At 38.0% G+C, this 23,842-nt stretch overlaps 1 protein-coding gene across 1 annotated transcript; it reads left to right on the top strand.

Annotated features, from left to right (window-relative positions):
• The first annotated feature begins 911 nt into the window (after positions 1-911).
• Positions 912-23,577, top strand: YME1L1 (YME1 like 1 ATPase). Its single transcript, XM_031052374.2, has 19 exons — positions 912-941; positions 4,042-4,173; positions 6,133-6,295; positions 8,306-8,404; positions 10,381-10,490; positions 11,329-11,479; positions 11,577-11,684; positions 12,424-12,506; positions 13,310-13,400; positions 13,951-14,103; positions 15,305-15,437; positions 16,495-16,557; positions 17,235-17,347; positions 17,703-17,858; positions 18,620-18,771; positions 19,645-19,771; positions 19,871-19,944; positions 20,531-20,617; positions 21,702-23,577. The coding sequence occupies exons 1-19, from the start codon at positions 912-914 to the stop codon at positions 21,843-21,845; spliced, it is 2,169 nt and encodes a 722-aa protein (XP_030908234.1). The 3' UTR covers positions 21,846-23,577.
• Positions 23,578-23,842: the final 265 nt, after the last annotated feature.

Genomic DNA, 23,842 nt, shown 5'->3' with positions numbered 1-23,842 from the left:
TATTTAGGTTATTGATTCCAAATACTTTTTTTTCCTACACGTGGTATTCTCTTAACGCCCTGAAAATATTTCCAGTACTTAAGGATGGCATCTTGAGTAGTGATTGTACGGGATGTGACCTATATGACACATATTGTTACAAACCCGTTCCACATGCAGCAGCTACACTGATGGTGCTGCTCCTGCTGATGCCCGGCCGAGCTGGTAGACACACAGCACTGTGCTTGCAGTGGCAGCTCCCCAGGCACGTCTTGGCGTGGGCACAGTGCATCTGCGCCATTTCCAACCTTGGCCTGAGCAGCGGCCTGGTGTGCGGGATCCAGAGGAGTCCCTAGGGCCCAAAGCACCTGCTTTGCAGAGGCGTCTGGAGGAAGGTAGCCCTGAGCACGCCCCGTGCCCAGTCCCGCTGGCTGTCCCTAGCCTGCCACCCTTCCTCGCCTGTTCACGCTTAGTTAAGAATGGTGAGGAGCCGCTCCACCCGGCCGGCTCCCCCTGCAAGCGGGTCTGCCCGGAGAATGGTTTGCCCCTCACCCGCCTCCTCCTCCGGTAACTGATGGTTAGACCTTCTACACGGCGTAGCCGGGACAGCACGGGTTGCTAAGCGACGGCAGCTCGGGGAGACGGCGAATGAGAGGGAGGGAGGGAGGGAGGAAGGAAGGGGCAGGGAGAGGCGGCCCGGAAGGTCTACCATCTCCAGCCGCTTCCGGGCCAGCTCCGGGCCTGTCACCGCCCGCCGTAGGGGGCGGCCATTTTACCGAGGAGTGGAGCTGTGGGGCCTTCCTGCTGGCGGCGGCGGCTGCTGCCACAGCGACTGAGCGGCGGAGCCTCACGGGCAGGCACAGTCTTTACGTCTGTGCTGGGAAGCGGAAGAGGCGACTGTGGTCGCCGCCGCCGCCGTCCCAGCTGGAAGGATGTTTTCGTTCTCAACCGTGCAGCCTCAGGTGAGGGGGCTGGCAGAGTGTAGCGGCAGTGGTCTCGGTCCGTGGCCGTGCGCAGCTCGCCGGGCGTAGGGCGGCCTTCCCATTGGGAGCTCATTTCGCGGCTGGGTAGAGGCCGCGGAGCCGGAAGGAGGCACTCGGGAGACCCGTGTCTGCGGCTTCGGCTTGAGGAGCCGAGAGCCTGCTGCCGCATTTTGGGAGCTTTGGAGAACGTTGAGCGGATGTGGGGGCCGCGTAGCTGGGGGCTGAGCAGCGGGGGGCTGCCGGCTTCTTAAGGGCTACGGTGGCCGAGGGTTCGTATCTTGGGGAAAAAAGTACGTAAATGGAGGAGAGAGAAAGTAAAAGCTTGTCAAATATGAAATGAAGACGTGGCCTGGAGGTGGCGCTTTGGCCGTGTTATTAAAGCTGAAGTTAAACTGCTGTTGATTGTCACGGGTGGTTGTGAAAACCAAAAAGAAACTTAAGTATTGGAAGAGCTCGTAAAGGAAGAGTCCCTCAGTTATTATACAGAGCAGTCGGGATGCAATCAGGAAGTCATCTTTTATTAGTGAGTCTGATGGGACTAGTGGTGTTTATGGACTTTGAGCTGAACCAGTGTGGTTTATGTTTTGAGCTAGGGCAATTGTATGTGGAATTCCATTGTTCTTGCTGGATGTGGAGAATGTGTTAATTACTTCTGTTAGCATAGTGAAATGTAAGTGTGGTTAGTGGTTGGCATGCTGGCTTTGACCTTGCAAGCTTTATGGTTTTACCATACAAACTAAGAGTTTAATTATAACTTCAGACTAATTCTGAGACAGTTTTCATTTCTCACAGCACTGTCTCTCTTGATCTTCTCTCAAATCAACACAGAGATGGAAGTTCTTGTGGAAGGATGTTCCTCTGCCATAGGCTCAGTCAGATATTGTGGTTGGGTGTCATTCCAGCAGCCGGAGTTGCACTCCAACTCTGTGACATAAGATTGAGGCATTTTGGAAGTGTTGGAATTATTTGTACCATTGTTGTAGTTTAAGCTCAGTCGTAAATCAGCCACACAGTCCTCGCTCACTCCCCCTTCCTTTTCTCTCCCTGCTCCCGGAGAGATGGGGAGGAGAATCAAAAGAATATAACTACCACGGGTTGAGATAAGAACAGTTTAATAACTAAGGTACAACACAAATCACTACTGCTACCACCAATAATAATAATGGTAAGGGAAATAACAAGGGAAGAGAATACAACCACTCACCACCTGCTAACTGATACCCAGCCCAACTAAGCAGTGAACTAGCCCTTCTGGGTAACTGCCCCCAGTTCTACATTGTGGGCATGATGTGCTGTGGTATGGAATACCTCTTTGGCTACTTTGGTTTAGGTGTCCTGTCTCTGCTTCTTCCTGGCTTCCCATCTTCCCTAGCAGAGCATGAGACTCACAAAGTCCTTGGTCAGGGTAAACATTTGAGCAGGAACTAAAAACATCGGTGTTATCAGCGTTGTTCCCAGGCCGAAAGTCAAAACACAGCACTGCACCAGCTACTAAGAAGGAGAAAAATGACTGCCACTGCTGAACCCAGGACAACCATATATTCACCATAGTTATGTGCTAGAGTAGGAGTGTATCTAGGCTTTTATACTCTGATTCATCAGGTGGTATCACTGAGTGCTGCTGAACTGCAGAACTGACTGTAATGTGTGCATGTGCTTTCTATAGGATAATTTGATGCTTAGGTATGTTGCTAAAGTTGGATCCCAAGGAAGGAAACAGGAAACTTTGGGGAATACCTTGTATAATTTAGGGAAAATATAGATCTTTCCAGTTATAAAAGTACTACTTAATAAATTAAAATACGTGCTGTTTGAAAATAATGCAGGAATCAGTAATAACTTGAGAATGGTGATCTCTGAATTAGATGTTGATAAATCCTCGTGATTGTGTGCTATTCAAAAGCAGCCACTGAGCTTTCTGTTCAAGGGAACCAGCTTGATGAGATCTGTTGCTTGGATATCTCTCCAGGGATAATGTAAAATTCATCATACTACAATATTTTGTATTAAAAACGGAAATTAAGGCCTTCTACTAAATAGGTGGAGTACCTCATTTACTATTTTTTTCTCTTTGTTTCTTTTTGTTCATGTTTAAAGAGCATTGCTTCTCTTCTGTGGCTGTGCTGTGTTGTGAAGTCTTATCAGGCTGATGATCTCAGCTTTGTCTTGCAGACATCAATAATCAGGAATATTTTAAGTGAACATTTCTTCCAAAGAGAAGTGCCTAAGTGACAATAACTGTAAACAGGTTGTAAACAGGCTTTAATTTCAAGAGATGGGGTCAACTTGCAGACATTTCAGTAGAAGTAATTTGCTATTGTTTTCCCCCTCTCTTTCTCCCCATATTGATTATGTTTCCTTTTTTGTGTTCTTTTATTGCTGTGTGAAGAAAACAACTATTTGGAATGTTAGCTAATTGACTCAGTGGGAGCATGGGGACTACAGGGGGAAAACATCCTTTCACAAGGTTTTGTTTTGTGAAATAATTGGGTTTGTAATGTTTATCAAAGACATCAACAGTCTTTGTTCTGTTGCTTGGTTGCAACAGTACATATCTAACACAGCAAACAAATGATACATAAAGGAAAAATAGACAAGTATTCTGAAGGAAGTGTATATGTATGTATATATGTAAGAAGTTCTCTTTGTAACTGAGCATTGGCTTAAGTGCAAATCAAGGGCAGTCTTTGCATTTGTTAAGTGTTGATGAACTATACCTACTGTTCTATTTTGAAATCTAGCAATTACTTTCTTTAAACCATGCTTATATTTGAAAATCAGGAAATGTAGTTGTTTTTTTTTTTTTCCCCCTCCTCTTCCAAGCTTTGTGGTTTGCTAATCTGTCATGCATATGTAAACTTTCTTAACTTTCTTGGTCGTTTTAGTTTTTGTTTTCTTTTTCTTTAGAGGTGTCATCTGACACTGTGGTGTTGAAGCTAACTTCATGTGGTTTATTATGAAATCCTCAGTTGGAAGGCAGTGTACTAGTTATCCGATTATAAGCCAGTGTTTGGAATGGGGTTTTGTTTAAATAGTTTAAAAAGGCCTTTTTGTGGTTTTTTTTCCCCCCTCTTTCCAGGCTACTGTTCCTCTGAGTCACCTTATTAATGCCTTTCATTCACCAAAAAGCTCCACTACTACTGCCAGCACAGCATCTGTACATCCTGTTCAGAGGGACACCTCCCCAGAGCACGATCCTCAGAAGAGTGAGGTACTAAAAACCTTTGGGAAAAGTGGTGATTTGCTTTTAACTGAGCTAAGTCTGAATAATATTAGCTTAAGGGAATTTAGTATTTGACTTGTTTCATAAAATAATGCAATGTAACTGAATGAAACAGAACATTGACACATAGATGTAACTTTTCTGCAGAACTTTAGTCAGTGCTTTGTGATTGATTCCACGAAAATACAGTACTTCATTAACAAGAAAAAAAGGTATTACTTCTCTTGGTATCAATTTGCAAATGAGGAGGGGATTTGTTCACTTTCAACTTAAGGTTTCTGGCTCTGAAGTAACAATAACACTCCTATTAAACTTTTTATCACTTTTCACTCATTGAGTTCCAGCAAATTTTGTTTCATTATTGTTTGTGAGAAAAAAGGCTGTAACATAAAATATGTTGAGGGTTTTTAAGATATTAAATAGAATATCTGCATGAATTCTTATTTTTGTATGAAAATATGTTAAATTTTCATTAGGCATTTTTTTTGTTCTTCACATTGAAAATCAAAATACAGAAAAGTGCAAAGCTGTGATTCCATTGGGTTTTTTTTATTATTTTTTATTATTTTTCATGATCCTGTATTTGCTTCTGGTGATAAAAATTTATTTCAGTGGGAGATTTGGATTATTGAATGAAACAAAAAATGTGTTTCATTTATTCAGTTCTGTATTTGTCTTTCTAATCAGCAAGAGTCTCCTTTAAATACAAAGGGATCTTCACATTTAATATTTTCTCTCTGATTCATTGTACACCTGTTTGCTTCCTCCAAGCATGATAAAAGTATAAAAATAAGAATTTAAAAAGTTCTTAAAGCAAGTTGATTAGACTGTAATAAGTTTAAATAAAGGTTAAGCTCAAATATTAAATCAGCAAGTACTGATATAGTAAATGTGGTTCTAGTATCAAATAAAGCTGAACTATTACTGTGGCAAAACCTGTCACTTGAGAAAGTGAGACTTCTCTGCTGCAAAGTTAAGTATGTGTTTGGAAGTAGTAACCTGTTCTGAAGGGTCACAGAAAATGCACATTTCCTCTAATTTTATTTTTTTTTAACACCCCCACATCATTTCAGTCGTTTTCCAGACGGCAATTAAGCTGAAGTAGGAAGGCTTGAGCTATTCCTTTAAACCATGTGTAAAAGTCAAATGCTGAAAGATATTTTTAAGGGTCCAAGCTAATACGTGTTTCTTAAAACATGCTCTTCTTGAAAAGTTTTTCTCCTGTCTGTAAAATACAAGAGTAAAATTGCTTTGATTGAGGTTACATCTTTAGTAACTCAAGTATATGTGCCTTCTATCCTTTTTTTAATAGTTAATTTGCTTTGTAGGAAATCCCATATCCTAGTACTTACCCTTTACCCCATAGAAACTTTTGCCCTTTATTGTGTGTCTACGTACTTTGTAGCTTTTTACAGTTTTAACTCTGGGTAGAGTATTGTGCTGGTGCTATATCTGCACTAAATGCATAAAGGATAGCAAAAAACTAATAAAAAAAAGAGGTTGGGGGGGATTTTGCACTTTGCTCATTTAATAAAAACATAATGGGTGGCTATTGCTGTACGTCATTGCCCCTCACACTCTGCATTTGCATTTGTCATTAAGAGTATAGAGAGTTAGAAAAGTGTTGTGTTTTTTCCATGTCTGCTTCAATCAGGGAGCAGGATGGTGTTAAAAAGACTAAATCTGAAAGAAAACACATTGTCATAAATGTATGGTGACAAAATATGAGTATGTGCAAATGGAACAGTTATTTTGTACTGACAGTAGCAAATATTCTTTCTTTGACTGTGTCCTTTAATTTGTTTATCTTCATTTAGAAATTTTTGTTTCAGTCTGAACTGTGAAATATAGATGCTGTATTGAGCCAAAAAGTTAACTCAGTTATTCTTAAACTTTTCCTCCCTAAGGTAATCTTAAGTAAATTCTGAATTTATTTCTGTTTTCCAGTCTGTATTTAATTTAAGAGATCTGGGATTGTCTGATCTGAAAGCGAATCATTTCAAAGAATTGGTGAACAGGTTGCTTCCTGGCTACTGTCTAGAAAACAAAGTCTCTTCACAGTGGCATACATCGTACATCTCTGCTGAATCCTTCTTTGAAAATAAGCATGGTATGTTTCAGAATAAAGTGCTTATGAAAACTGGAGGTAAATTGTAAAGGTGAACACTGTTATTCTTTAATCTCTTTTGCTGTAGATAACTTGAGAATTTTAAAAAACTTTAATAAAAAGAGCATTAATATGTTTTTTTTCATTGTGTACAGGTTGTCTCTAGAGTAGTGCTTTTGAATCTTTGGAATTTGAGAAAATTCAACCTGGATTGGTTTTGTTTCTGCAGACAATTGGAATTGTTTCTGCAAATTCAGATTTGAATTTGGCTGCTATTAACATTGTCTGAACTCAGCAGTAGTACAAGTGCATTGTCTCCCAAAGATGACCTATGAATTTTTTCACTAAGTAGAAGAAATGAGATTTTACTAATACGCTAACATAGAGTCATAGAATCATAAAATAGTTAGGGTTGGAAAGGACCTTAAGATCATCTGGTTCCAACCCCCCTGCCATGGGCAGTGGAGCTCACAATGGACGTGTCACCCATGGGTGGAGCATTTACCGCTTCTTTGGGCAACCTGTTCCAGTGCCTCACCACCATCACAGCAAAGAACTTTTTACTTACATGTGATCTGAACTTCCCCTGTTTTAAGTTTAAACTCATTACCCCTTGTCTTATCACTACAATCCCTGATGAAGAGCATAATGCAGTCATGAACATCTGCGGTTTACATAAAGTTTTTTGCTTCAAGGAACATTACACGAGGACTTTAATTAGAAAGGAATTATGGGTGGCAAACTGTTAACAGTCCATGTAGAGTATTATTGAAATAAAGGAAGCGTGGTTCCTTAACAGTTGAAGATGCTTTGTTGGGATTAATCTAAAATACAAGAAGCAAGGCCGTTGTAGGTGCTCAGGAATGTGTTGGGAACAGAAGCATATAGCTAACATTTGAGATACTGCCTATATAGTATTGCAGTTGGGAGAAAAAGAAGAATAATATCTCAGGGCTACTATTAGAGAAGAAGTATTAAATTGCATTGTGATGCGAGGTGTAAATAATTTAGCCTAGAGGCAGTTTCCCGAATGTGAAGAAGACTTGCAAATGCTTTAGAGCTTTGCTGGATTGACCTGGAAACTTATCGGACTGGTTGTCAAAGCAAGGTTATAGGTGGAAGACTGCCACAGGCAAGGGAGATGCTAAATCTTCAAGAAGATACTTTTGTGTAGGTGACACTGCAGGCTATGGATGACTGTTACTATTGATATATGTATGTTGTACATATACTTGTGCATGAAATCAGGAGGGTACTTCTGTTTTATTAAATTAATGTGTTCACAATTACATTATATTAAATTAGCCAATGTGCAGTGATATAGAAGATAATGGAATATAAAGTATCGTAGAATTAACAGCTAATACTTTCTTCTTCTTCCCATAGTTCTTCAGTAATTCAGTTGTTAGCTTGTAAGCTGTTATTACAATCATATAACTTCAAAAAAATATTAGGAACTTTCAGGGTTCTTTCTGCTACCATAGACGTATCTAATTGATGTAATAACTTTCTCAGAATACATAAACCAAAAAATAACCCTCACCCTTTTTATGATTACATTAGCTTCTGAATTACTATGACGACAGCATATGTAGGGCTGGCCTCACTTTTTTTCCCCTCCCCAGGTCTCTGACCTTTCTTAAATAATTCTTACCTGCTAAATGAGGATGAATTCTTTTAACTTTTGGTAACTGTACAACAGATAAATGACAGCCCTCTTTCATTTCTTCTTGCTGCTGTATTGAATGAGGACTGTACAATTAAGTAGACTTAGTGTAGTTTAGAGTTTTTTCATACTTCATACATAGCCTGTTTTCAAGTGCCACTGAGCGATCTGTTCTTTAAAGCCTTCGGAGTTAAACGTTTGAATGCTGATCCTTCAGCTTCACTGTTTAGTTTAGTTACAAATGCCAGAAGGACCACAGTAAAATAGAATTAATATTCCGTGGAAGAAGAAATGTTATCTGTTGTTTAATATTGGGTGTATTTATACTTTGCTGTGTCTTTTTACAGGCTTTGTGGATGTTTTCAGTGTTTTGCGCTCATCTTGTTTGTACAGACAGCATACTAATCCCCTCCAAAACTTCTGTTCGGATATCCGGAGTTGGCCAGGTATGAAACAATAACCTACAGTGGTTTTAATCCCTATAGTATCTTCTTATTTTGGGAAAGTATCTTTACTTTTGTCTTAGAGGCATCACTCGGGAAATACTGTAAACTTCCAGGGGGAGCTTTATATTGATGCTAACACTTTAGATAATGAATTTTTACATTTGAGTAGTATGTTTCCAGAATTAAGTTAGTAAACATTGTGTAACTATAGAATCTTGTTCAAAGATAACAGTATCTCTGGCCAATATTCTTAAAAGATCATAATGAGCTGACTGCTTTTGTATCAGTAAGTATGTTGAGTCTGTTATTCATCCCCAGGAACTTTTTAAGGTGTTTCATGACTGGTTTAAACTACTTCCGCGTGTGTGATAGGATGGGTATCAACAGGGCTTCCTTAACAAGAACACAATCAGGAGCTCAGGGAGTTCAGCTATTGTCCTCTATCCAATTCTTTTGATACTACATCTGGATACTGTGTCTGGTTTTGTGTCCTATAGCTGAGAGAGATGCTGACAAAATGGATCCTATTGCTCAGTGATGAGACAAAAGGAAGGGTGCAGATTTTTGAGCATTTAATGTACATGGGAAGCTGAGGGATCTAAATTTTTAAAGTTAGCTGAAGAAAAGGCAAGGAATGATGTAAATGATATTTGAGCCATATTAGCTGCCCTTCTCTTGTACATCTTGATTAAGAGGCAACAAGTACAAGTAAAGGCAAAGGAAATTCCTGTTTGGAAAATTGTCACAATGAGAATGACTAAATTCTGAAACAGGTGGCCTGGAGTGTTGGGGTTATCCTAATCCTTGGAGATTTTAAAAACTGAGCTGGACGAGGTCCACAAGTCCTTGATTGACTGTTGAAGTTAGGGCTTTTTTTAGCAGGACTTTGACTAGATCACTTCCAGAAGTTACTTTTATCTGGTGCTATTCTATAACAGAAGGTGTAGTGAAAACTATAGAATTCACTGGTACTAGTGATTATTTTAAAATGTAGTTGTGAAAAAAGATAAATATTCTTGGCTTTTGTTGTTTATGTGATAAAATCTCCATCACAGCTGAGCTTTTAGATAAAGCTTATCTTAGAATAGGAAACTTCATTGGCATCCTTCTGGATTAACTTTGAATGTTTCATGGTTGTCAGCCAGCCTGGATTTAGTTCGGCTGTATGCCTTTTCTGTTCCCTGAGATGGTGATGGGGTTTGACCAATTATCTGTAATTCACTGCATGAACGCCTGATTATTTTAACAAAGAAAATATGGGGAAGATATAGTGAAACAGTCGGCAGTTTGCTTGTGAGTTCAGCTTACAAACATGGTTCACAATTACTTAACTATACATTTACAGTACTGAAATTTATTGGTTTATTTATCCAGTTATTACAGTTAAATACAGAGGTGTCTTTCATACAGTTTCCTGTTCTTGCTTTTTTGATCAGGCATCTTAAACAGATTGCTGTTTGCAATTCTTTTGACTTTTTACTGTGGATATATGTGGAATCATAGAATTATAGAATAGTTAAGGTTGGAAAAGACCTTAAGGTCATCTAATTCCAGCCCCCTGCCATGGGCAGGGACACCTCACACTAAAACATGCCACCCAAGGCTTCGTCCAACCTGGCCTTGAACACTGCCAAGGATGGAGCATTCACAGCCTCCCTGGGCAACCCATTCCAGTGCCTCACCACCCTAACAGTAAAGAATTTCTTTCTTATATCCAATGTAAACTTGCCCTCTTTAAGTTTGAGCCCGTTACCCCTTGTCCTGTCACTACAGTCGCTAATGAATAGTCCCTCCCCAGCATCCCTATAGGCCCCCTTCAGATACTGGAAGGCTGCTATGAGGTCTCCACGCAGCCTTCTCTATTCAGTTCAATCATGATAGTATTTTTATGTAATAGTGTCTGAAATTTCCTAGGCCTTTTTTAGTGGTAGTAATGGATAATTTTTAACTTTTTTTTTTATTATTACTACTTTAAGTTTACATACAAACACGGAACTTTAAGACTTTGAGATCAAGAACAAGACGTCTTCAGTCAACGTCTGAACAATTCACAGAAACAAAAAGTTCACTTTCTTCAATTCTGAAGGTAAATATAAATAACATTATGAAGTTGGTTTGGGGTTATTTAGACCATCTCCTTCTCTTCAGTGAACCTTCACAATTTACCAAGGGTGTTTTGTTTTACTTGTGTGAAAAAATTTCCTAATTCTGAAACTTGAGCTAGTGGCAGCGTACAGTTTTTTCTTACTAATACGCAGATTTGCTTCATATATCACCACTCTAAAGATTATTTGAATTTTTTTAGGAGTGTAGTTTCAGTAGGTGTCAGTTTTAAACTCTAGAAATAAAATCCTTTGTGTTCTGTTTGTGTAGCTTTTAAAAATAGCTTGGAGTGAAACTATTTGTTTAAACAGAAATACAGTTAGTTTAACATACAGTGTGTATTTTTTTTTAAGCAGTTTGGCATGTGATTGATGTTTTCAGAATAGAAAATACCATTACTTTTGGCTGGTATATTTTTAAGATACAAAAATTTGAAACTTGTTGGGTTTATAAGTTACAAACTCATTTATGTACTTTTAATTTGATAGATGACTTCAGGCTTGGAGTAGCAAAGGACTTAATAAACCAAGTTAACCAAAATAATCTTTGCTTCTAATTTGTTGTACTGAAGTCAAGCTCCTGAAAGCCTTGTATTTTCTGTTTGGAACTGGACTCTGACCAAGAGGGCTCTGACCTGTTCAGGGGTGCCCCTGCAGGAGCCATTGTTATTCCACACTGAAGCTACAGCCCTGTGACATCTAACTAACCCCATAGCACCTAAATTATATGCCTTTTTTTTTTTCACCCATGCTAACCAGGTAGTAAATTAACTGTATATCAAAACTCAGTGCATACTAACGCTGCTGTGGAAAATATTTCAGGGCTTTATCCTGAGAAAGCGCAGGATTGATGTTGAAAATTTGGATGCACTAATGAAAACAAAAAACATCCCAGAGGCACACCAGGATGCTTTTAAAACTGGTTTTGCAGAAGGCTTTTTGAAAGCACAGGTATTCCTGCAAAAAACACTTGGTAAGTTGTTTTAGTTCATGTATTTTGTCTTTGCATTCAGAAAGTAGTTTATTTCAGCTCATATTAAAACTTTTTTTTTGTTTGTTTTCTTTTACAGATTCCTTGAGAAGATCACGTTTGCTTTCTTTCTTTCTTTTTGTTCTTTGTTTTTATCTTGCTATATATTCATCATTTTTACCTGGGAAAGGTTCCTTTTCTGATGCTGGTTAGTTGACTTTTTTTCCTGCATTGTTTTTGTTGTGTTGTTACTTCCAGGAGGTTTAGCACAAAGTAAATGTGTTTTGATTATGACTGTTTTAGGATAACAGGGAAGAGGTGTTTGCTGCTTTTGTCTACAGCCTTTCAGACAGTAGTGTACCAAAATATTTATGGAGACAAAAAGTTGTCTCTTAGTATAATTATTTTAATTCATTTGGTGAAACAATTACATGGAACCAAACGGAGAAGTTGTCGAGACTGTTCACCAGTTATATGTTTGTCTTTGAATTTAGATGATGTGTTATCTAGGTCAGCAGTTTGTTTTTTATTTGTAATCACAGCTTAGTTTATAGTGACTAGGTAATAGCAGGCCAAATTGTCACCTTAGAAACCTGTTGGGAATAGTGGAATGAGCCAATGTGGAACTAATGTAAATGGAGAATTTCAACTTCATGCTAAATTACAGCTTGGGTCTCAAGAAAGGTTACACTGAGGGAAAGCTTCTGGCATTTAGACTACAGATGACTAAAAAGCACATCACCAAATTAATTACAAATATTTTTTCCTTTTTTTGTTTAAGTATATCTTAATTCTTGCTGGACACTTGTAAATGGAAACATGCCCTGTTAAAAGGGCAGGTGTAAAATTAGTGGCTTAATGGTGATATGCATTCCAGTGCAAATTTCATCTTGGAATTAAGTGACTCTGTGTAAATTTGTTGTTCATCATCTGCTGTTTGCTATCAGTACGCTTTCGAACATCGAGTATCTTCGATGCTGCAGTTGATCCAATCCAGTTGAAAAATGTCACCTTCGAACATGTAAAAGGGGTAAGTTCAGAAGTAAAGTCTGAGTTTCTGCTTAACTAATTACTGTCAGCCTGAGCAGTGTTTACTCTGTTCATGAAACTTCATATGAGCAGAAGCCTGATACAGATACTGACCACCCAAGATGGAGGGCTTTAACCATTCTTGTTCTATCTGGTATCTTTGTGGTATTTTAATACCTTATAAAAAGTGCATTCTTGACTTGTTGAATTCCATTTTTAAAGGTTAGAATAGCAAAAGCCAGGCCATAAGTATCCATGTTAATCTGTTTTTTGCAGAAGTTGACCAGTACAAGAAGTTGGTAATGCCATTTGATCATTTCTCTCTTAGTACCATCTCTTTTGGATTTCTGATATTAGGACAGGAGATACAGAGTTTCTCAGAAAAAAGTGGCCATGTCACTGCTGATGGGATAGCTTTATTGTTTCAATTCAGCTGTTCTTTGGCTGTCAGTGGCCAAATGAGGACCTCACCCTCTTCTTTCCAAATAGACTTAATCTCTTTAACTAATCAGACTAATCTTGATGTAGTCAGATCTCGTCTTGAACTGTTTGGTTATTCTTTCAGTATTAACAACTTCAGCGTTTATCGATTCCTATGAACAGTTCTAGGAAACAGATTGAATTAAATTAATGGGCACTTGGTATCCACAGAAATTCTGTGGTACACTTTTGTCTCCTCTTTCTGATGAGTATATTTTATCAATACTCAACTAGAGACTTAGTCTCTAATTCAGAACTTGCTTACAAAATGCATTTATTTTAGAAATGCTTGGTTATATTTTGTGGCATGTTTTTTATGTGTAGGTTGAAGAAGCTAAACAGGAATTGCAAGAAGTTGTGGAATTCCTGAAAAACCCACATAAATTTACTGTACTGGGAGGTAAACTTCCAAAAGGTAAGAATTCATTCTCAGGAGAAGTAAAATTCATATGTCACTGTGGCTGTCTTTGTAGCTTTGTTCTATACTGAAAGACTGATTTACAGCCTAGCTTCTGAATGTTTTTTCCTTTAGTTAGGGAATCAGAAAAGTATATAACCAAAATGGGCCTAAATAGTACTATTTTATTTAGCTTGGATTTGAAAAAATGCTGAAATAATATTAGACATGGGTAGTGGATTTCTTTGTTTGTTTAAAATACTTGAGGAACAAGTAAATCCTCAAAGAGTTGTGAAAGCTTCTTTATTAATGGATACAGAAGCCTGAAGTATTCTCTCTGATAGCCTTACAGGTCTGTTGTTTGCATATGGTTCACCATGTATCTAGATTTGTTATAGGAAGATTCTTCAGATGGCAAGTGATGAGCAGTATCTGAAAAGGGATGTTAAAAGCTTTATGAAGTCAAGTGTAAATTGTTTCCCCTAATGCATGGAAGAAACAGTACCTGTGTAATAAGGCTGTGTGGGTTTGGTGATTTTGTTATTTGGGTTTTTGTTTGTCTTTTCAGGTATCCTGTTAGTTGGACCACCTGGTACGGGTAAAACTCTTCTTGCACGGGCTGTAGCTGGTGAGGCTGATGTTCCCTTTTATTATGCATCTGGATCAGAGTTTGATGAGATGTTTGTTGGTGTAGGAGCTAGTCGCATCCGAAGCCTATTCAGTAAGTTAAATATTTTGTGGTTCTGAAATGTTTTCACATGCGAGATTGTGTTCAGTGTTGATTAGGTACAGTTCTGATTACTGAATAGTAGGGTATCAGGTTAATAAAACATAAATTGTGGAGGTATATCTCAGAATTCTGTGAGTATGAGTTAACTGTAGAATCTTGCCCATCAGGCAAAATTACAGCAAAAATTACAACTGATGTTACAACACTCCCAGAGAGAAGTAATTTAATTTAGAAATTCAGTGTTCTATAAAATAAATGGAATAATTTATATTGTAATTTACTTATATGTAAATTATTGTAAATTTGAATTTAATTGTAAATTTAAGATAAAAACATTTAACCTTCTTGGTTATTTCCTTCATTGTTTAATTTTATTTTTTTTTTAAATCTGTATGGGAACTTTACAGCATCATGGTGTAGCACTGGACTGAGATATCCTTTCTCATACCCATTAATGGGCCCAGAATAAGAAGGGCATTATATTGAAACTTCTCAAATTAACTTTAACAGAAGAGGCTTTTCTGTTTGAGGGGGAATCCAATTTTCTCTTAAATGGAAGATTGATGGTGTCAGGCATATACAATGTAGAAACTAGTCTGCATTTGTAGAAGAAATGTGACTTGCTTCATGTGGAGGGGTATGCAAACTGTAACGCGTTGTGCCTTTAAGTGTGCATTACTTTCTGGTGACTACAGAGGTTTAGATGACTGACTTGCACATTAATATTTTACAGATATGTCTGGCAGGGTGACATGAGTTGCATCCTGGTATGCATATATCTGTCATTGGTCTTAAAGTTTATTATTACATTTTTTTATTTTATATTTTTAATACCATCACATTTAATGCTATTTTTATTTAATATGTCAATGCTGTCTACCCAAGCCTATGAAAAATATGCCGTTATAGGGAGTGGATGTGAAATACAATAAATTTCTGTACCTATTTAAGTAGTAATTTCTTGTAACATGGTAACAATAAGCTAATGTAGAGATAAAGAACCTTGCCTCTCTTTGCATCACTTCATTTAATAAATAGATTGAATATTTTTTTAGGCTAAAATCAGGACAGTTCTGGTGGCACCAAATAGAACTTTGTATAATCCAAGAGTAATAGAAATAGTAGAATCTAAAGTCCTATGATACACATTTTGTGTGGTTGAATTGTCCTTCTGCTGTTTTTCTTCTGTCAGGGGAAGCAAAAGCAAATGCACCATGTGTTATATTTATCGATGAGTTGGACTCTGTTGGTGGGAAGAGAATTGAATCTCCAATGCATCCCTATTCAAGACAGACCATTAATCAACTTCTTGCTGAAATGGATGGGTAAATATAGGGATTCTGAGGGCACAGAAGGTTCTTGACTGACAATTTTGAATATTGGGGTGAATTTTTCTTCCTTTTTGTAATTTTTTTTGTAATGCTTTAAAGAATAGAAATTAAAGATGCTTTTATGACCACTTTCTAGTACTGCCAACAGTAGCATTAGTGGCCTTACTGTAAAGCATATGGAAGATTTGGAGTTGTAGTAGCACAATAACTGCAATTATTTTATATAATTGCCCATTTTTTGTTTTAGGCTAGCTATATATCAAAAGGAAGAATCGTGGAATCATAGAATAGTTAGGGTTGGAAAAGACCTTAAGATCATCTAGTTCCAACCCCCCTGCCATGGGCAGGGACACCTCACACTAAACAATGCCACCCAAGGCTCTGTCCAACCTGGCCTTGAGCACCACCAGGGGTGGAGCATTCACAGCTTCCCTGGGCAACCCATTCCAGTGCCTCACTACCCTTATGGTAAAGAATTTCTTCCTTATATACAATCTAAACTTCCCCTGTTGTGAGCCCATTACCCCTTGTCCTATCACTACAGTCCCTAATGAATAGTCCCTCCCCAGCATCTCTATAGCCCCCCTTCAGATACTGGAAGGCTGCTATGAGGTCTCCATGCAGCTTCTCTTCTCCAGGCTGAACAGCCCCAACTTTCTCAGCCTGTCTTCATATGGGATGTGCCTCATCCCCTTGTCATCCTCGTGGCCCTCCTCTGGACTTGTTCCAACAGCTCCATGTCCTTCTTACATGGAGGACACCAGAACTGCACACAGTACTCCAGTTGAGGTCTCACGAGAGCAGAGTAGAGGGGCAGAATCACCTTCAACCTGCTGGTCATGCTCCTTTTGATGCAGCCCAGGATACGGTTGGCTTTCTGGGCTGTGAGCACACACTGCCGGCTCATGTTCATTTTCTCATCAACCAACCCTCCAAGTCCTTCTCCACAGGGCTGCTCTGAATCTCTTCTCTGAATAAGAAATAGAGCAAATTATTGACAAAAAAATGTGTAAATTCTGTCTCCAAAAGCATTCTTTTTTTTTTCATGCAGCTTTAAACCTAATGAAGGTGTTGTTATCATTGGTGCAACGAACTTCCCTGAAGCATTAGATAAGTGAGTATAATGAATTGATAATTTTTACAGTGTATGTATTCAAAAAGCCAAAGAAACAAAAAAAACCCAAAACACTGCAACTTCAAATCTGTATATGATAATCAGATTAGGATTTGGGTTGGAAGGGACCTTAAAGACCACCTAGTTCCAACTCCCCTGCCATGGGCAGGGACACCTTCCACTAGACTAGGTTGCTCAAAGCTCCGTCCAGCTTGGCCTTGCATACTGCCAGGGATGGAGCAGCCACTATCTGGCTTCTGCTCTTGGCGACCTGCTCCAATATCCCATAGCTGATTTTTTTCCCCTCTTAAAAATGGTGTGTGTTAACCAGTTTGGGGTATTTAAAAGGTTGTTTAGTTAAATATGAAGAAATAAGTAGCGTGTTTCTAAGCACTTAAAATTTCTGGAAGCTTTTCTTAAGTTGATAAGCTACGTTCCTTGTTTGTAATGTAGACTTTTCAAACCCAAAGCACCCTTTATAATGGGTTGGTAGTATACATCTTTCATCTGTCTTTTTACAGAAAGTTAAGTAAAACGTATTTGTTGCATTTGTGCGCCAGAAATAGTCTGTGTAGATGTCTTCAGAAATATCAGATGGATTTTTGTTCCTTAAATATGTTAGTAACACTTTACTGCAGCATTTTAAAGTAAGTGTATTAAATTGTCTTTTCCCTTAGTGCTTTAATACGTCCTGGTCGCTTTGATATGCAAGTTACTGTTCCCAAGCCTGATGTAAGAGGTCGTACAGAAATTCTGAAGTGGTACCTTAATAAAATAAAGTATGATCCATGTAAGTAAATACTTTACTGTAATACCTTATGTAACAGTTGTTATCCTAGATCAGCCCACTCATGTATTAGTCCTTATTCCACCAGCAATTGTGGCTTTACTGTATGTCTCAGTGAAGAATACAAAAATTGCCTGGTATGTAGTGTTACAAGTTTGTTAAGGCAGTGTTTCTTTCTAGTCTCCAGCAGTTCACTGTGTTTTTAAGAATTAGACTTCAGCTCTTCTAAAGCTGAACATTTTTTATTTAACTCATGATTTTTGCTTAAAATTTGATAATTTCTTGATGTATCTTCATGATGCTAACTTTTTCAGGAGGAGTATGGACCCTATGACAAGTTTATTTTTTTTCTTCACAGCTGTAGATCCAGAAATAATTGCACGAGGCACAGTAGGATTTTCTGGAGCAGAGCTTGAAAATCTTGTAAATCAAGCTGCCTTAAAGGCAGCTGTTGATGGGAAAGATATGGTAACCATGAAAGAACTAGAATTCTCCAAGGACAAAATTCTAATGGGTAGGATTTTATACAAAAGACACATATTTGTTACACTACACAGGGTTTTTCTTGTGTGATTAAGACTTTTGCAGACAAAGAGGTTTTTATGCTGTCATCTTTTGGTTTGTTAGGGGTGGTTTTGTTATTTTGTTTTTTTTAATTTGGTGTTTTACTTGTTTTTTGTTGGGGTTTTTTTTTGGTTTTTTTTTTTCTAAACAAGTAAGTCTTCTGGTAACTAATTCTGAATAGAACCTTTTGAGACCAGAGAGTAGTATGTAAAATCTAATACAGAATTCATTCTTTAAGACTTCGTGCCTTTTTTTTCCATCAGAATTGCTGCATGTGGTACTTCATAGTGGAAGCCACAGGCTTAATTTCTTACCCTTCCCCTACTTACTCCTAAGGGGGAGAATAAGAGACCAGAAACCTGGAACTTCTGTTTAACTAGCTTGTCATGTGATAACACAGAACTAAAACATCTGAGACGTGCACACTAAAAATCTGGCCTGTTCATACCTGAGAGAAGAAATGGATTTTTCTCAGATACTTAAACTGCATTTTAAACCTTTTATTTTAAAAGCAGCTGGTTTCTAAGGTGTATTTTAGACATTAAAATCCTACTCATAAACATTTGCACTTAATGAGTGTTAATTTTACTTGTATGCTGTTCCTCAGCTTCTTCATGCTCTGTTTGAGTGTATGTAATGTGAGTGTATGTAATGTATGGACTGTGGTGGTCACCTGTACAAAAGATATTTATTCATGTTCCTGTTTTTAAGGACCTGAACGTAGAAGTGTAGAAATTGATGAGAAAAACAGAACCATCACTGCTTACCATGAATCTGGACATGCTATTATTGCATATTACACCAAAGATGCAATGCCGATCAACAAGGCTACAATCATGACACGAGGAACAACACTTGGACATGTAAGTATTTTATGTTGGTTTGATGTTGGCGAAGAATTTGCCAACAATTATGTTTGTTGTAATTATGTTAATGCAGACTGTAGTATGTTGAAATACTTGGCTGTGAGCTGTCTGTTAGGAAACTTTCTGGTCATGTTTTCTGTGTGACAGAGAAAGCTTTCTTCCTCCATTTATCAGTAGCTTGTGCTGGTATGATAGTTCATATATACAAGGAAAGAAATAAAAGTGTGTCTGATTCTGCTGCAGTTAAAATAGCTCCCAACAGTGAAACTTTGAAGAATGTCTGAAGAACTAGAAGGCAGAAGCATTGCTCAACTGTACTTTTAACACAGACATCCTGTATCAAGTTATTCTTTGCCCAGTGTAACTTTTTCTAAATCTTAACTAGTTACCTACTTTGTTTCTAGCATAGGTATTCCTAAGTTTTTCTATTTTGCCTTCAGCTGCCAAGCATTTGAACAGAAAAATACCTCTAATGTCTGTTTCTGTTGAACTTTATCAAAAGTAATGTTAATTAAGTTCAGTTAAAGAAAGCCCTTGGTCTGGATCCTCCAGGCAAGTGGATTTGTGCTCAATACAAGTGTAGGGAGTAAGGAAAAATCAATAGAATAAGTTGTTCTGTTTCTTCTGGTTGTAAGTTTAAGTTGCTTAATTTTAAGTGGTGCTTGTGGCCTGTAGGAGGCTATTTCAGGTGGTAGACTAAGCACCTCCAAGCAAACCTGATGAGTGTGCAGATTAGGAGCAGGCCCAAAGCATTCAAACTGTTGCATGAAAGCCTTTATATCTGTTTTGGATATAAACAAGAATGTTTTCAGTTTTATTTCAGTATTTCTTCCATTTGTGGTTATCTGACCACGGTTCTGAATCTTACAGGTATCTTTGCTCCCAGAAAATGACAGATGGAGTGAAACTAGATCCCAGCTTCTTGCACAGATGGATGTCTGTATGGGAGGAAGAGTAGCAGAAGAACTCATATTTGGAAGTGATCACATCACAACAGGTCAGCTGATTGGTAGTTAGAAGTGTTTGTGATCAAAGCTGTGGACTGGCATGTTTAACTTGCTTTCAGTAACATAACTTACGTCTGTTCTCTGTCTAGGTGCTTCCAGTGATTTTGACAACGCTACTAAAATTGCCAGACTGATGGTGACTAGATTTGGAATGAGCGAGAAGGTAGTATCAGCAATCCTTATTTGTTTGATACAAATGAATGTTCTGTAACTAAACATCTATTTGTTAGTGATCAGAGACACTAAGTAGTCCTGGCTGTCCCTGCTATAGAGACCTCAACTAGAAAACCTTTGACAGGTTAAAAATTACCCTGCAAGATCTTCACCTCAGAATTTCCTTGGAAGTTACTAATGTTTGCAGAAAATACTTACAATAAAATGAAATCTTCTGGAATAGAGGATTATCTTGGGGGTTGGGACACCAGTGGTGAGTTTTCTAGACTTCTAAAACAATCTTTTTTAGTCATCTTTATAACCCACCCAAGCGTTAATAATTCAGGGATTTTGTTTTGGGTTTTTTTTAATAAGAAAATGCTTAATCAGGTTCTGTATTGTGACCTGTTGAAATAGAACTCTGCACTGACTATGTAGTTGATGAATAGGCTTCTTGTTTTGCTTCTGTTGCAAGCGCTTCAACAAGCGTACAACTGACTTAGCACATAGAAACAATAGGTGATGAAGCTCTAACAGTGTTTTGTGTGTGTTACTCCAGTAGTGGCAAGATAAAGGTATCTGTTGTTGTTGTTTAGCTTGGTGTTATGACCTATACTGATGCGGGGAAGGTTAGCCCTGAAACTCAATCGGCAATTGAACAGGAAGTAAGAACACTTCTACGGGTAAGGTTCTCTCCTCCTCCACTCTGATACATTCATTTGGTAAATGTGTACTGGTGAAAATAAACAGGTGGATGAAAGCATTCACACCTACTTAATGTAGGTGCAAGCTTAAATCCCTGCATATAAAAACTTCTTGGTGATTGTCATGGACGAGTGGTGAGAAACCAGCTGATAGTGTTGTCTTCTTTAATATACTCTTGAAGACTTCCTCTTACGTTTGGTCAGGATTTGTATTTTTCCTGTTCAATTCATAGGAAAAAAAAATACAGCTATAAAATATTTTAGAACGGATGAGAATGTTTTGTGTTACTCCCACATTTCATAACTTGCAGCTAGATGGTTTGGTATAGAATCACAGGAGTGGCCATACTGGATCAGAGAGTTGCCTTTTCCAATAGCCTATTCCTCGCTGTGGCCAGTACCATCTGCTTGGGGAAGTTTGTGACATCAGTAACCACAGAACTTCCAAATGGCTGTTCTGGTAATCTGTTTCTTTGTAACATTTAAATTAGTAACACCTTTTTGCTGTAGCTGTTTTTGAACTGACTTGGTCATATAAGAACAATCTCTGTAGAACTAGAAGTTAAAGTTGAAGCTGGTAATGCTGGCAACATGCATCCCCTTGCAGCAACTGGTAACTCGGGTATCTTTCATCTTTCTAAAACCACATATTAATACTTTGAGAGTTTCATAAACTTTTAAAAATTTGAGTCTCTGAGGAACATTCCTTGATTACTTTAACACTGCTTCTAATGTAAAATCGAATACATCAATCAGCAAGTTTTGAAATCTAGTAAGTCTTTTCTAAGTCATATGTACTAAGGTTTTTCTCAGGATTTTCTTTTTAGTCCCTGCTTCTGCAGACTGCAAAGGTGGCACCAAGTGTGGTGTTTTTTATTTTGTGTTTGGGGTTTTTTGATTTATGCCAGCTAGATTTTAAATCTTTGAGAAAAGAGCTGTGCTAGCTATGAATGTGTGCACTTCAGATGCTTGTTTCAAGCTAGAAATGATGTTTAAAGTAGAATCTTGCTGTTCTTTTTGTTCTAAACTCTCATAATCTCCATTTTTTTTCCCCTAACATTAGGACTCGTATGAGCGAGCAAAGAACATCCTGAAGACCCATGCAAAAGAACACAAGAATTTAGCAGAAGCTTTATTGAAATACGAGACTTTGGATGCCAAAGAAATACAAATTGTTCTAGAGGGAAAAAAACTAGAAGTAAGATGATAACTTCTGGGATACTGACAATTTTAAGAATGTACATCTAGCAATGCAGTAGTCTTACGCAGCATAGAGCCTTTTTTTCCCTTCCTGATTTGTATGGCATTAGCGACTTTTTACTATTCTGTCTCTTGTGAGCTTCTGTTACTCATCTGTTTGTTGTGTCTCATCAAAGTAAGACACAAAAAAATAAAGCAAGTTCCTCATCCTCTGGTCCTGCTACTTTTCCCACAATAAGTTATTCAGGAGGATAAAACTCAGGGTTGAATTCAGTGTTCTGATTCAGTCAAATGTGTTGAAGCTGAGAATAAAATCGTGCAGATACACTGGTGTGTTTTGGCAGAGCTGCTTGGGTCATGCTGCTGCATATGTGTTTGAAGTGGTACCCCACAATATATGCTGTGTAATGTTTGTGTGACAGATTGACAGGTTGATTCGTTAACTAGTCTGTCTAATGTTCATACTCTGAAGCTAGAGGTCGCTTTTAAAGACTTCTTAGGCAACAAAGCATCAACTGAGAGTGAAGCGGCTACACAATGCATCTCTGTTAAAGGGAATTGTCGGAACTTCATGTTAGACAACCATTATGATTCAGTGCTCTTGGGGTTAAAATACACACATGTATGGCTGGGAGAGAATCTGTAATGTAAAATCAACAGGCTAAATGTGACTGAGCCTCTCTGGACCATGTTTTGGGCAGAACCATGGCAGGGATAAGAGAAATACCTACGATCTCTGATGTGCTGCTGACAAGAGTCTTAGAATTTTTATTACTGCAGTAAATGGGTAACAGTGCTTTGATGACAGTGCTTTTACACTGCTGGAGATTCTACAGAACTAAATTCTGCTGATACTATGTATGGGCGTTTGATAATCCAACAGATGATTTCTTCCAAGGGGGTAATAATGCTCACTGAAGAGTAGTTCGGAAAATGTTTGGAACATGTGTTGTTTCAAATGACATTCCCAGTTCTGTTCTACAGTAAATGTAGGGGGAAAAGCCTTGTCTTTCAACCCTTACAAAAACCTCTGGAACTCCTAAGAGGATAACAAAAAGGTTTTGAAAACAAGCAGCTCCCAGTCAAGTGGAAGTGATTGTGAGCAATCATATGCCAGTATTATTCTGGTATCATGGAACTGGTTTTTAGGAATAACACACCTTATCATAATCCTTCTGTACAGTTAATTGTAGACTTCTGTTGCAGAAAGGGCCTTTATGAGTGTACTGATGTTGGAGGTTACCATATTGGACATTAAAATAGTTGGGCTGGTGCCAATAAATGTGAATGGAAATTGGTAGCTACACTTAAAACTAGAAGTAACATAGTATTTTACAGTTTTCTGAGTGTAATGCTTGATTATAACCTAGTTTTTTAGTAAAAGCACATGCTTTTTTTTTTCCCCCTTCAAAACCAGGATGACTTTCTATTTGCTTGTTTTTGTCAGCTTACTAGTGCCATCCCAGTGCGGTGTGGGAGAACTTCTGAATGTTACAAACCAGTATACCAAATGTCTAGGCTGACTAGTTACAGTTGTACACGTATTTTAGGATTATGCCAACAGAAATACACCACGTATTTGGCATCCATTTTTGAAGTAATAAAGTTTAATTTTAATTATGCATATTGGTTTTCTTTTTATTCCCTGTAAATGGCTATAAAATGTAACACCAAGTTCCCTACTGTGTAAATTGAGGTGTATGAAACATTTGAACTCATAAATAAATTTGAGAATGATGGCCAAATTGCACTTTCTCTGCTTAGGTTTCTAGGGAATGTTTCTCTAGAAATCCAAATCTTTTTTCAATTGCTGCTTCATTAGTGGGACTTGAATGGGACCTTTCCACCTAAATAATAGGAATCTGCATTTAGAAACAAAAGTAAAAAATCTTAACTTTTGAAGTCACCAAAATCTGTACTGGATGATCTGGTTTGAGGTGGAAGTCAGTGATGTCTAACTTGCATATAGCAAGAAGTTTTTGAAGGAGAAAAATAAATTAGACC

Source organism: Melopsittacus undulatus, chromosome 1, assembly GCF_012275295.1.
Source record: "Melopsittacus undulatus isolate bMelUnd1 chromosome 1, bMelUnd1.mat.Z, whole genome shotgun sequence".
Classification (NCBI taxonomy): domain Eukaryota; kingdom Metazoa; phylum Chordata; class Aves; order Psittaciformes; family Psittaculidae; genus Melopsittacus; species Melopsittacus undulatus.
The sequence above is the reverse complement of the archived record's forward strand: the minus strand, read 5'-3'. Positions and strand labels throughout refer to the sequence as shown.